Here is a 12,696-nt window from a genome sequence, read left to right on the forward strand (position 1 = left end):
GGTAAATCCACTGGGTCCAGGACTCTTGTTTTTGCCCAAAGACTTCATGGCATTCAACACATCCGCCTCATTAAATTGCAAAACTAAACCCTGGCTGAGATCCTCAGAAAGCCTGTTAAGTTGCAGATTAGAAGGGAAGGCCTGGACAGGATGCTTCGACCCAATGAGGTCCTTGAAGTAACGAATAGCAACATTGGCAATACCACGGTGAGAAGTGTGTTCAGTACCTTCATTATCAACCAGTTTAACAATCTTGTTGGAGTTCCAGCGACCACGGCAAGAGTGAAAAAAGAACTTATTGTTCCCATCCCCATTTTTAATCCAATTGATTCTTGATTTCTGCTTCAACAATCTTTCTTCAGCACTAAGAGCTTTAGTAAGAGAGTCGCTGAGAATACTCTCACGGAGACATTGGGAGCGGGAAGGAGAGGCTGGTAGACTCTTTTGAAAAGCCAGCAACTCATCTCTAGCAGCAGCAACTTTAGAATGAAGGTCACCATTAGTCAGATTAAGCTGCTTTAAAGCATTCTTCGAAGCTTTGAGTTTAATAAGGAGGGACTGCCACGGGTCAGAAGGGCAAGGCTGGTCCCAGGCCTCAGAAACCACATCAAAGAACCTGTCATGATCAATAAGATGGTTGAATATTTGAAAGGGCTTGGACAACTTATCATGCTTCACACCGAAAGACACAGCAACTGGATTATGGTCCGACAAGCCTCGAGGAAGAACTTCAGCATAAGAGTCGTTAAAAGTGCAGAGCCAAGTGCTGTTAACAAGAGCACGGTCCAGCTTCCTCATTAAAGGAGAATCAACATTTTTATCCCACCAAGTGAAGGTCGGTCCAAAGCAATTCAAGTCAGTAAGGCCAGTAACGGATATGCAGTCACTAAACTCAAGCAAAGCATTAGTGCTACGTGGAAGACCTTTATTAGATTCATATGGGCGCAAAAAAGTATTAAAATCACCGATAACACACCAAGGTGTATTCACAATAACAGGGTCAGAACTGAGAGCCATTAAATCATTCCAAAGATCTCTTCTGCCTTCCACCGAATTAAAAGCATATATTATAGTAAGAATAAAAGCAACAGAGCCATCAAAATTTTGTACTTTACAAGTAATATGCTGGGCAGAAGAGCATAGAGTTTGAATACTCCAAACCAAAGAGTTCCAACCAAGCCATATCCTTCCGTTATAGTGGGACTCATAGTTAAAAACCCAATTGAATTTAGGCGCTACTGCTTTAGACAAAAAATCAGCGTTTTCCTTTTTGACATGAGTTTCAAGGAGGGCTACTAGCGAAATATTATTCACGCTGAGAAAATCTTTAACAAAAGATACCTTATTATGTAGCCCTCTAACATTGTAGGAACAAAAATCAATCTGCATAATCAAGAGCGAGCAGATGGCGGGGAGCCCTTCCCCTGAGACTTCTTCAATTTCTTAAGTTGGTGCTTCGAGAGAGGGTTTTTCGCCTTCTGCTCAACTTCATCCACAGTTTTAAGGCCTTTGAAAGTTGGGAGGGGGCTGGGGGATTCCTCATCGCTATAAGCAAACGAGCGACCTTTCCTTTTAACCTCAGTCCAGGGCTCAGAATCAGCAACAGGGGGACCACAAGGAGCAGGAGGAATGGGACTCAGCGGAGGAGGGGGAGGTGGGTCTTTCAAAACCGGGGGATCAGAAGGTTTCGAAACCTCAGGTTTATCTTTGACCACCCACATGCGTTTAGTGACGGGACAAGCACCAGTAATGTGACCCAAGGACTTGCATCTATTGCAAAAAAGAAGTTTTGACGGATAAGAGACATTGACCTCGACCTGAATTTTTTCCTCAGTCAAGGGATCGAGAGTCACAGCTGTAATGGAGGAAGGAAGAGGCTTCCCAGCATCGTAGAGAACACAAACTTTGGCAAAAGGGAGAGTTTCAAACTTTGAAGTTAGTTTGTCCGCAAACAAAGGCTTGCCAACAACACTAGCTAATCGACTAATACCCTCCATAGTCCAGTAGCAATCTGGGACATTAGAGAGCTTGACCCAAATGGGCAGGCTCTGCTGAGTATTAGGCTCAACAGATTTACCCTAAGGAGTAACCACCATAGGCTTACGATCAAAGTACCATGTTCCATGAGCTAGCACAGAGTGCATAGCAGCAGCCGAGTTGAATTTGAAGATAAATTTCCTTCCCTCTTTTTGCATAACATTCACCAACCCTTTGGAACCCCAGAGTTTTACAGCCATGGCATTCACCGAGCTTAGGGGCATCGTGCCTTTTGTAAAATGGCCAACAAGGCACCATTTAAACTTCTCGAGACCCTTTCTCAATTCATCGTCAGGAGGGCAAACCACAGATGCACCATCAGGAAGAGGACAATAGTTAAGAGTAACCTCTGTTGCTTGAGCAACTTGCGACCAAGATTTAGGCTGTGAAGCCTCATTCTTATTGTCCTTGTCCTCAAAGCACTCATCAACTTTCTGCTTCATTTTATCCACCATGGGGTTCTGTTTAGGCATTTTGTCAGTTATCTGTGGGCCATCAGCTAAATCAGATCCCTTGGGCATTTTGTCAACCACAGAGTCAGCAGAATTAGAAGCAAACTTCTTGCTGAGATTGGGAAGACCATTAGCATCTCGAGACACGAAGCAAGAGCCAAATCCATCTTTGTTCATGCCATCAAAGATCATTTCTTCAGAAAATCCTTTAGATCTGAGAAAAGTGAGAGCGCTCATCAGCTTGCCTCGCATCTTAATGAGCTCCTCGCGCTCATGCTTCGTAGTTCTCAAAATCGCTTGCACAGTAGCACTGGTGGAGCTAAATCCACGCCCATTTGCAGCTCTAGGAGATAAATCACCATCACTAGACTGGTAGTCCTCAACAAGCACCTTTTCAGCAAGAGGGATACCCCCCGAGCAGCTAATAAACCCAGCATCCCCCTCCAGAGGAGCACCTTCCAGGTGTTCACTTTCATCATTTCTCCCAGATCCAGAGAAGATTTCTTGAAAAACATCCGTGCGAATGGCAAAGGGAGCTGAAGGGGGAACAAAATCCACCAACCTCTGTCCATCATGGTCCACCGGAACACCCTCACTATCGACGTTTTTCTCTGAATAATGGTTTTTAATAATATGAAACAGTACTACACTCACTACTTTATTCCACTATCACCATTCTATAATAATATAAACACTATTACACCTGCTACTTTTCTCCTATATCTCAAATCTATTATTAAATATAAATAGGTCCCGCCATTTTACCTACTTGTTTTGCCAGAAAAGAAAAATACTTTCATTAATCATAATAAAATACAGTCAGGACAAATCCTTAACTGTCCATACAACCAGGTTGGAAAATAAAAAAAAAACATACTAAAAATAATTATTATTTAATACATGGAATTTATAAATTTTTAAAGCTAAAAATGAACTCAAAAATATTACAAGCGATCCAAATTGCACCAGTATCCCGAACAGTCGCAACATCATAGTTGTCCTTATCACATAAGAGCCAATATTAGATCGGTGTTCAGAAGCCCTAATCGCATGAGATGAGATCGGGGAAGCAACATCCCACCTATTTACATGCCCAGATACCAACTATAGACATGCCTAAAATATAAAGTCCTACGAATGAACAATCTTTGGTTGTGAAAGGTGAGTTCTTTCAATAATTACTACCGGCTCAGATTTGACATGGGTTTTCCAGATTTCCAAAAACATCAATAGAATCATTTTCAACATATCCAGTATCCAACATAGAACAAATCCCAACATAACTAGACAAAAACATAACAAAACACTCTAAAAAGAGGGGAAAAAAAACCACTCCAAAAGGAGAGACACACGAACACCCAAGAAATTGGGTTTTATTGAAAGAAAATCAAAAAGAAAACAAAGGGGTCAGGGCTTTCCACCACTTTTCATTTAATTGTACTCATTTTTTACATTTTTTCTTGATCTAATGTCCACAATGTATATAATTGGGTGGGATGAGGAGTGTACCATACTAGGTTAGCATCTCCAACTAGGGCTGAGCATTCGGTCGGTTCGGTTCAAAACCGAACCGAACCGAAAAAACCGAAAACCGAATTAAGATTTTTTTCGAAACCGAACCGAACCGAATTATCATTCTAAACCGAACCGAACCAACCGAATTATTTCGGTTCGGTTTCGGTTTCGGTTTAAAAAAACCGAAATTTCTAAAAACCCTATATTGTTTGCAAATTACAATTTGTAATAAAAATCTGGATCAACCAAACTTCAATTGATTCATGCACCACTAAAATAGCAAATTAAAGTCTGAACCTGGAGACTAGAGTTAGAGTTTGAGTTGCTGATGAACAGACTGGTGTTATCGATTAGAGATTTCAGATTCAACGAGGGAGGGGATGACTGATGAATTTGAATATAAACTGAAGGTTTTGGAGAGTGGAGTCTAGCTCGTTTGCTTGCTGGTGGATGCTAGTCCGAATAGATTAGTGATTCAGAGAGGCCAGAGGTGAGCGGCGCTTGCATTAGATCTAGGGTTATCTTTTAAGTAATGTATATATAATATATTTATTTTATATTTAATAAAAACTTCGGTTATTTCGGTTCAAACCGAAATATTAGATGAAAAACCGAACCAAACCGAAATTCTTTTCGGTTCAAACCGAAAAACCGAATTAACCGAAATTTTTAAAAATATGAAACCGAACCGAACCGAAATTATACATTTCGGTTCGGTTTTACGGTTTCGGTTCGGTTTTGCTCACCCCTATCTCCAACATAAAGAGCCCTTAATTAGCTAAAAACTCAGTTCGCATATCAAAGATAAAAAAAGATAGCTGATCTTTTCACAAAAAAAAAACACATTTCGACTATACTCACTCTTATCTATAATGTCGATCAATCTCCTGTGAATGGTTATATCTGTCACGCCTTTACTATGCTTATAAGAAATCTGTACGAAGATTACACATCATTTATTGTAATATTAAACCGATATGTTTTATTTATAACAATTCATATATTAATAACATACTATTTTAAGATTATATCCGACCACTATCATCGAAGCACAAAGTCTCACAGGTTCAGCAAAATTCTCATAACATCTCACATTAGATTATGATTATAGCCCACCTCAATATAAATGCTCTTGTATTATTAATATTATTAATTCTGGCTCGATTAAACTCGATTTCGAATATATTTAATCAAGTATTTATATTTTATTATGATAAATTTAAATCCGACTATAGTTATAATTCGAGCACGATGTAATATTATAATCTATTATAATTTGAAGATAACCTCTATGTTGGCCCTAATTTTCTCTTGCACCAGCTGTTTAAATTAATCAATCTCTCTAGTTTTACAAATTTTTTCGAAACTTAAAAGTAGAGTTTTCTTATAACATTATTATAATCAAGAGTCAAATTAATACATCATTGTACAAAGTATAATATTTAAATTTTGCAACGAAATAACACACTTGATATATATTTTTGAAATGTGTTGCTAAAATATATTAAAATTATATTTTGTACTTTCGAACAATTATTCTTGAATATAAACATCTTACATTCGGGAAAAAGATACTTGAACAAGAAAAATATCAGGATGAATCAATCTTCTCTCGTATGACATGCATATTTATTAAAAAATGATTAAGCTGTATAGCAATAAAAATTATTAATAATAGTTACTCGTATTCATAATATATATATATATATATTTAAATAAGATGCATAATTTATTTTTTTAAATATATACATACATGCTTATATTATTAAAGGATTCAAATTAATAAAATTGATCGATAATTGTGCTCAAAGTATGCTATATATGAATTCAAAAAAAAAAAAAGTATTACACAAATGATTTTTACGTAAGTGATGACGTTCCATTATTTTGCTTTTGAAGAAACTAAAGTCATGAACTAATTTATAATTGCCTGATTGTATCCTTTTATAGCTGACTTTGTTTTACTCAGAACCCAGTATGCCCTTCGTGTGCCTCTGCCCTATTGGGTCTCGAGAAGAACTGTATCACGGTGGATCACAGAAATCTTTGTTTCGTTGAGGTTTTCAAAAATATATATTACTAACAATTAAAAAAATAAGATTTATAGAATAAAATTAAATTTATATTGTAAATATTAGTTTAAAACTAATATTAACATAAAAATTGAAAAATTAGACTATAATTTATGATTAAAAAATATTAAAAAAATATTTTTATTCAATTTTAAATCTTAACAGATTGTTTGAGTTCATAATATGCATGAAAATTTATATTATAATAAAATATTATGTTTATAAAATATAGAATTTATATTATAATAAAACATCATGTTTACAACATATATAATAGCGCCATGCGAAATTTAATTCATTACTTCTATTCTCTCCTGCTTTTTTTTTTTTCATCTTATTTTTGTTTCACAGATATCTGTATTCTATATTCGACAAAGTTATCAATTATGTGTAATATAATGCTTCTTATCTCTTGGAATAATATAATGATCTGTTAAACAATCAAAATATATTCATGAACAAAATATTTGTATGATAAAATATTATATTACACTTATAATTAAAGAAATGAATTTATATATACACTAATTATAATAGATCATAATATATTTTTGTTGGTTGCTTGAGTTCATACTCTTGTTTTAAAATTTCTTCCCCTCACTTCTCCTTTATTCTGGGGTTGATTGTATAACATGGAAGAAACCGTGATTGTATATATAGCATGGAAGAAACCGTTTCAATGGTATTCACCTGCGTCATTCTCCTTGACTAGGGAATTATGCCCGCGCTTCGCGAGCTCCCTTTAAAATAATTAACAATTCATAAAATTGCTGTATTATGGATTTATTTTGTAAAACTGGAAGCATATGGGAATTTATACTAATACTGAAAATAATTACATCAACAAATGACGACCACGATAAAACATCAGTAGAGTCCATGGGTAAGACGGAGTATAAGGCAATATATTTGCCTGATACTAAATTGCTTTTTGACAAAAATATTCTCTTACGTGAACACAGCAGAGCAATACATATCAAATAGCCTCTCTGATAATTTTCTTGACAAACACAAAGACGTGGCTCCAGTTCTTAACAGAAAATACTTGGCTTTAGCACAATCAGTTTAGTTTTCAATGTAGCATGGTGGAAAAAAATTTGGTTCTATTTTCTTGGTTCTGTCTAGTAATTGTGTTTTTTGTAATTTGACAGTACATACACATTCTGGGTAAGGACAGACAAAGGTGAATGGACATTTGGGACATATCAATGGATCTTGATTGAACTAAAGTAATACTCTATTCAATGATGTATATTCATTCTCAACCACGTTTACTAAGTCATATGTTTGTTCTCTTGTACAATAAGACTATACACCACTTTTAGATATACATATGTACATGATTATACCCCAGAAACATGAATAAAATCTAAGTGAAATTCAACTCACATTGTCAAAATCATCTTGCTTTATAAAAAATCCTTCAGACTATACATCTCAAATAAAAAATGCAATCATGCTCTTTGAAAATTATAAAGCAGACATAGTCTAATGAAATAATAAAGCAAATGAGGTCATCTGATAAAAAGAAACTTATGAAATCAAAGCCTAACTGGATGAATAGAATTCATTTTTAACAGAAAGAAAATCCTAGGATGAAACCCAAAACAATAATCTGAATCAAGGAATGATGCGGCACAAATCTGCCTCACAGCAACCCAGTTCTTATTAGCTCCCATGTCGTACTTAGCATCTAGTTCTTCAGATCAAATGATAGGCCAAAACTCCATGAACCCATCATTGATCAACCTACATATAGAATATAATATGGGAAAAATAACACAAATTTGATCCATCACATTAAATAATAGATTTGTTTCATAATATAAAAAGACAAAACTTGGTATAATTTTACCATTGTCTGAACGTTGTCACTTCCGGGCATTCAAGGTTCACATAAATCTTGGTGGACGAAAGATTAGTTATCTTAATAGTCCCTGTAGAAGATATAGATGATTTAGCACAAAAGGTAAAGACTTTAAAGCTTAATTTTTTGCAACGTAGCAACTTCTCTTACCTCTAAACTCAGAAATTCTTGTGCTTGCCATTATGACAATCTTGGGATTTGCAAATTGATCGTCATACAACGATAACGCGTCAGGGTTGAAGGGTCCCGATATATGCACTTTGTGTCTAACACTGATTTCATATTTATAAAGATGTTACAGTAAGAAGTTATAAGTTATGCACTTATACAGTAGTAAATAGGCCAAAATTATACCTTCCATCATATATTGTGAATTTTATAATTTCTACTGGACCATGGTTTGTCTGGAATTCCTGGATTGGTTCAAGATCTTCCACGATTCCCATTACATCTATTACAACATAGTACATAGATTAATGATACAGAATGGAAATGATTAAAAGATTTATGGTAGCATACCGACCTATGGAGAATTCATTTAGCCAATTTGGATTTCCTTCAACAACATGTTCCTGCAAGTCTTCCAGTGGAATAATTTCAAACCTGTGCATTTGAATTGTAAATTCCTCTTCCGGAATAACATTGATTAGGGCTGACATAAGTACCAGTTTGAAGTCTTCTTGTTCATTACTTTTGAATCTCCTCTGGGCAGTGCGAAAATAACTAACCAGCTTATTATTTTCGTCAAGCATCCGTGTGAGACTGTCAACTATGTCTAGATCAACATCATCGACCTTTGCTCCAACAGCACCAATCCTGTTAGATTGCTCATTATCAGTGTCATAAATGTATAGCTGACAAAACTTTGGTTTTTCCCCTTCATCAGGAATGAGGCTTCCAATAAAATGAAGATTCTGTCCTCTGATCTTGAAACAGAACGGCGCTCCACCTCTATTTATGTTATGGTCTATTTTCCCACCACTTGAACACATTGCAAACATACAATTATACACCCGGATGTTCTTACGAAAATGAGTTGATTTGGGACCTCCATAGAGTAAAGAAGCTAGAGGCTCTGGAGCATGCTTCTCAGGGGGGAGAACAACTTGGCCACTCTTACAACACAAAGAGAAAGTTGGAGCTGCATTTCGACTTTTTTTGTTGTTACGTTCAACATCCCACATTATCGCACCGCAGTCACTACACAAAGCATTTGGAGGACCAATGCTGGAATAACCTTTCCACATGTCTGATGTTGGCTCATCGGACGCGGGGTCACCTGCACAAAATAAGTGTTTTTGTGACATAATAGGTCTCATTTTATGCATCTATATAATATGAAAAGGAAACATAATACCATCATCAAACTCGTTGAGATGCTCTGTATCGTCTATTGCTTTCTCCAAATCTTCAGATAAATTCTTCACCCCAGACGTTGACGTGCCAAAACTTGGACGGAAAGGCCTACGTGCCTCTGCAATATGATAGTTAAACAGCATAAATGGTCTAGTATGGCAATGTTAAAATTCGAGGAAGGTAAGATTGCAACAGGATGGATGCACATCAGTACTGATGTTTTCAATTATACCTGAGTCGGGAAGCCGTGTCAGAACAGAAGAAGATGTAAAATTAGTCTCAGCACTACCAGACATGTTGTGAGGTGTGTTGCTGATAATATTATGCAGAGGAGAGCCATTCATCCTCAGCATTGATCCCTGGAAGGTTATAGTGCTACTTGGAGATCTACATTCTGAATTTAATATTACAATTAAAATCATTCTCCATTCTCCATATACTAAAACTGAAAGTATAATTAACTACTAACCGGTATTGTAATATTAAAAAATGAAAGTATAATAGGAATAAAATAACCGGTATTTTAATATAATGAAAGTATATTAAAAAATGAAAGTATAATAAAATAAATATAATAAAAATGAAAGTATAATTAACTACTAACCGGTATTGTTTAGAGAAATGTGTGTGCCACGCATAGAATATGAAGATATATCAGAAGCTGCACATTACAGGGGAAAAATAAATATGATAGGAAAAAGGTAATGCTTAAGTTATAAAAAATACTCACAATGTAAAGAATACCATTTTTCAAAGGAGTCTTGTCATTGTTTAAATTACCATCTTCATGACCAAACCTCTGTCGATACATTTTATCTACTCCTGGACCTCTACATCTACGTTTTGGAGCTGATAATGACATAACCTATTAGAATTTTGGAAATACTAAATATTGGAAAAATAGCCTGCCAAAAAATATACCAGCTGGTGGCTCTTTGTTAGGGCTGTTCAAAGTTTCTCGAGAATTTATCAAATTGTTGACACCAGGACCACGACCTCGTTGCCTTGGAGCTGCAATTTCGTACTCATAATTGTCGATTATAAAATACAATGCACATAGGCTGCTAAATGTGTATCATATTAGGCATCCTAATATATATTATATTTATGATAATCCAGGATGTTTTGATAGGGAGTGATACCTCGATTTATTAACGTGTGCTGGCCTGATATATTCTGAGAATCATTGGCAAGTTTTTTTTTAAAAATATTTTCTATTCCGGGGCCTCTTCCTCTGCGTCTGGGAACTGCGGGTGAACTAATAACTGTGTGCAAGGGCTGAAGTCTCATTTATCTGCGCAGAGAAAATAACATTAAAGTAAAACTATATATTTCATAGCTCACCCTCTGAATTAGCAACTCCATCCGCAAATGAAGGATTGTTCTCCTTGTCACTGCTTGTCCTCACGTTGAATGCTTTGTCCTGAACATGAGGATGAACAACGCGGCTACCACCTGAAACCATGGAATGTTAGTGCATAATACCATGATGGTATAAGAAATTAGTAAAAACGAAAATGAGTTTTTTCAATTTTTCCCTACACGGCTGGTTGTTAGTTTCTTTACTGATATATCCATGCACATAAGCTTGTTCCTGCTGTCCACGTGCGTTGATGTTAATATTTCCGAGTGGCTGCCTTTGTGAGTCAGAACCTGGAAAAACCCAAGAATAATAATAATAAAAACCCAAGAATAATAATAATAAAAATAATAATAATAATAATAATAATAATAATAATAATAATAATAATAATAATAATAATAATAATAATAATAATAAAGACCTTTTTATTTGCACTACTCTTTGGCACTACTCTTTTTAGTTAGTTGTACTCTCTCTTATATAAGTAGGGACCTTAATCTGTAGAGTTGTTAGTTATTTGCAAAAATTGATTCTTGTAACTGTGACTTTCTCCATCAAATAATTAGCTTTACATATTTGATTGATCCATATTTTCAGATTTGAGAAGGCTGTAAAAGAGGATATAACGCACTACCTTGTTACATCTGCTCTAAAACTTTCAGCTTATGGAAAGGTTGGTTTTTCATATGTTATATTTCACCTCCAGCTCTCTGTTATAGTGGAGTAACTGTAAATTTTCGCTGCTGTTGAATATATTCTTATTGTTGTCATCCAGCTGTGGTGGCGCAGCACAGTTAGAGGGGATACAATTCCAAGTTGGTTATTGTTTTTGTTTTGTGCAGCTAATGCTTCTAACACATTTTGAAACATAAAAATGCCTAAGTTCTTAAGATTAAAATGCAAGTATATATGCTTACTATTTGTTATATTGTATATGCAAAATATGTATAAGAAATCAAAAAATTAACACGAAGAACTTAGGAGTTAAATCAGCCTGGATGAAGGTATTTTTCGATATTAATAATAGTCATACACGGTTACCTCCTGTTGTAAAGTTTTGAGTGATACACGGCTGCCTGTGAGTTCCCTCCTGGACACATTCATGCATAGATACTTGTCGTTGAACACCACGTGAGTTGCTGTCAATATTTCCGAGTGGTTGCCTAAGAGTGAACTCAGAATCTGCGGATGACATAAGAGAGGCACATGATCATACACCCTCACACCTTTCATTAGTTAACTTGAAAGGTGAGAGTATGCCATTACCTGAATTAGACTCCGTCCTTGTCTTGTCCTTCGAAGAAGCCATTGAAAGCATCCTTTTTTGCAAGAAATCATGAAGAGCTGTCCCACCGCCACGTCGTTTGGCACCTAACGTAAATTAGCATGTTTTAATCAACAAAATTCTAAATGTCTAAATGCCAAACATCAGGTGTGCAACTGGTGCGTACCAGACTCATTTTCATCATCACTTGTTCTAATGAAGCGTTTGCGTCCTGTTGCATCACCATGGTTAAATACCTTCTTGAATAATATCTTAAACTCGTGTCCTGGCTGACGAAACAAAAACATACCTGTAGACTCATCTCCAGAATCGCGTGCACTGTGTTCTTCGCTATTGACATTACCTACAAATATACACAGATGGAATCATGCTACGCAGCCCTGGTAGATATATAGTAGAAGACAATGATGATCATCATCGTTGACAATCTTACCTGGCCTCTCCATGGAATATTGGCCTTGCAGTTTATAACATCATAGATGATCTAGCGAAGCCTTACTTGTGTGGTGAGTGATCTGATTTGTCCCGGCGGTTTTTACTGATTTTGAAAAGAAAGCAGAGAGGGAATATAAGTAACAGAAAGCGTGTATGTAGGCAGAGTGGAATTTTTGACTTCAGAAACAGGGCTATTCAAAAACAGGGATATCGGGTCGGAGGTGGTTACTTTGTAACGGGTAAAAAAAATGGGTAAAAATAGGAGGCTTTGGCAGCGTGCATTAAGAATAATATAGATTGAAAAGAAATACAAA

At 35.8% G+C, this 12,696-nt stretch overlaps 1 protein-coding gene across 1 annotated transcript; it reads right to left on the bottom strand.

The window, feature by feature from the left end:
* Window positions 1–7,310: 7,310 nt before the first annotated feature.
* Window positions 7,311–12,670, bottom strand: LOC108196575 (uncharacterized). Its single transcript, XM_064081545.1, has 18 exons — window positions 12,381–12,670; window positions 12,237–12,290; window positions 12,114–12,158; window positions 11,929–12,033; window positions 11,704–11,844; window positions 10,842–10,952; window positions 10,644–10,754; window positions 10,442–10,564; window positions 10,221–10,310; window positions 10,044–10,148; window positions 9,904–9,960; window positions 9,532–9,693; window positions 9,301–9,417; window positions 8,467–9,222; window positions 8,298–8,394; window positions 8,094–8,215; window positions 7,932–8,013; window positions 7,311–7,825 (listed from the first exon to the last, which is right to left on the bottom strand). The coding sequence occupies exons 1-18, from the start codon at window positions 12,391–12,393 to the stop codon at window positions 7,783–7,785; spliced, it is 2,334 nt and encodes a 777-aa protein (XP_063937615.1). The 5' UTR covers window positions 12,394–12,670; the 3' UTR covers window positions 7,311–7,782.
* Between the last annotated feature and the right edge of the window lie 26 nt (window positions 12,671–12,696).

The sequence above is a fragment of the Daucus carota genome, chromosome 1 (assembly GCF_001625215.2).
Source record: "Daucus carota subsp. sativus chromosome 1, DH1 v3.0, whole genome shotgun sequence".
NCBI lineage: Eukaryota > Viridiplantae > Streptophyta > Magnoliopsida > Apiales > Apiaceae > Daucus > Daucus carota.

What these genes read in the sequence shown, in the direction of transcription:
- LOC108196575 (XM_064081545.1), bottom strand. An exon ending in AAGAATTTCTGAGTTTAGAG is followed by an intron (nt 8,014 to 8,093) that starts GTAAGAGAAGTT and finishes TATCTTCTACAG; the next exon opens with GGACTATTAAGATAACTAAT. An exon ending in GTGACAACGTTCAGACAATG is followed by an intron (nt 7,826 to 7,931) that starts GTAAAATTATAC and finishes TTCTATATGTAG; the next exon opens with GTTGATCAATGATGGGTTCA.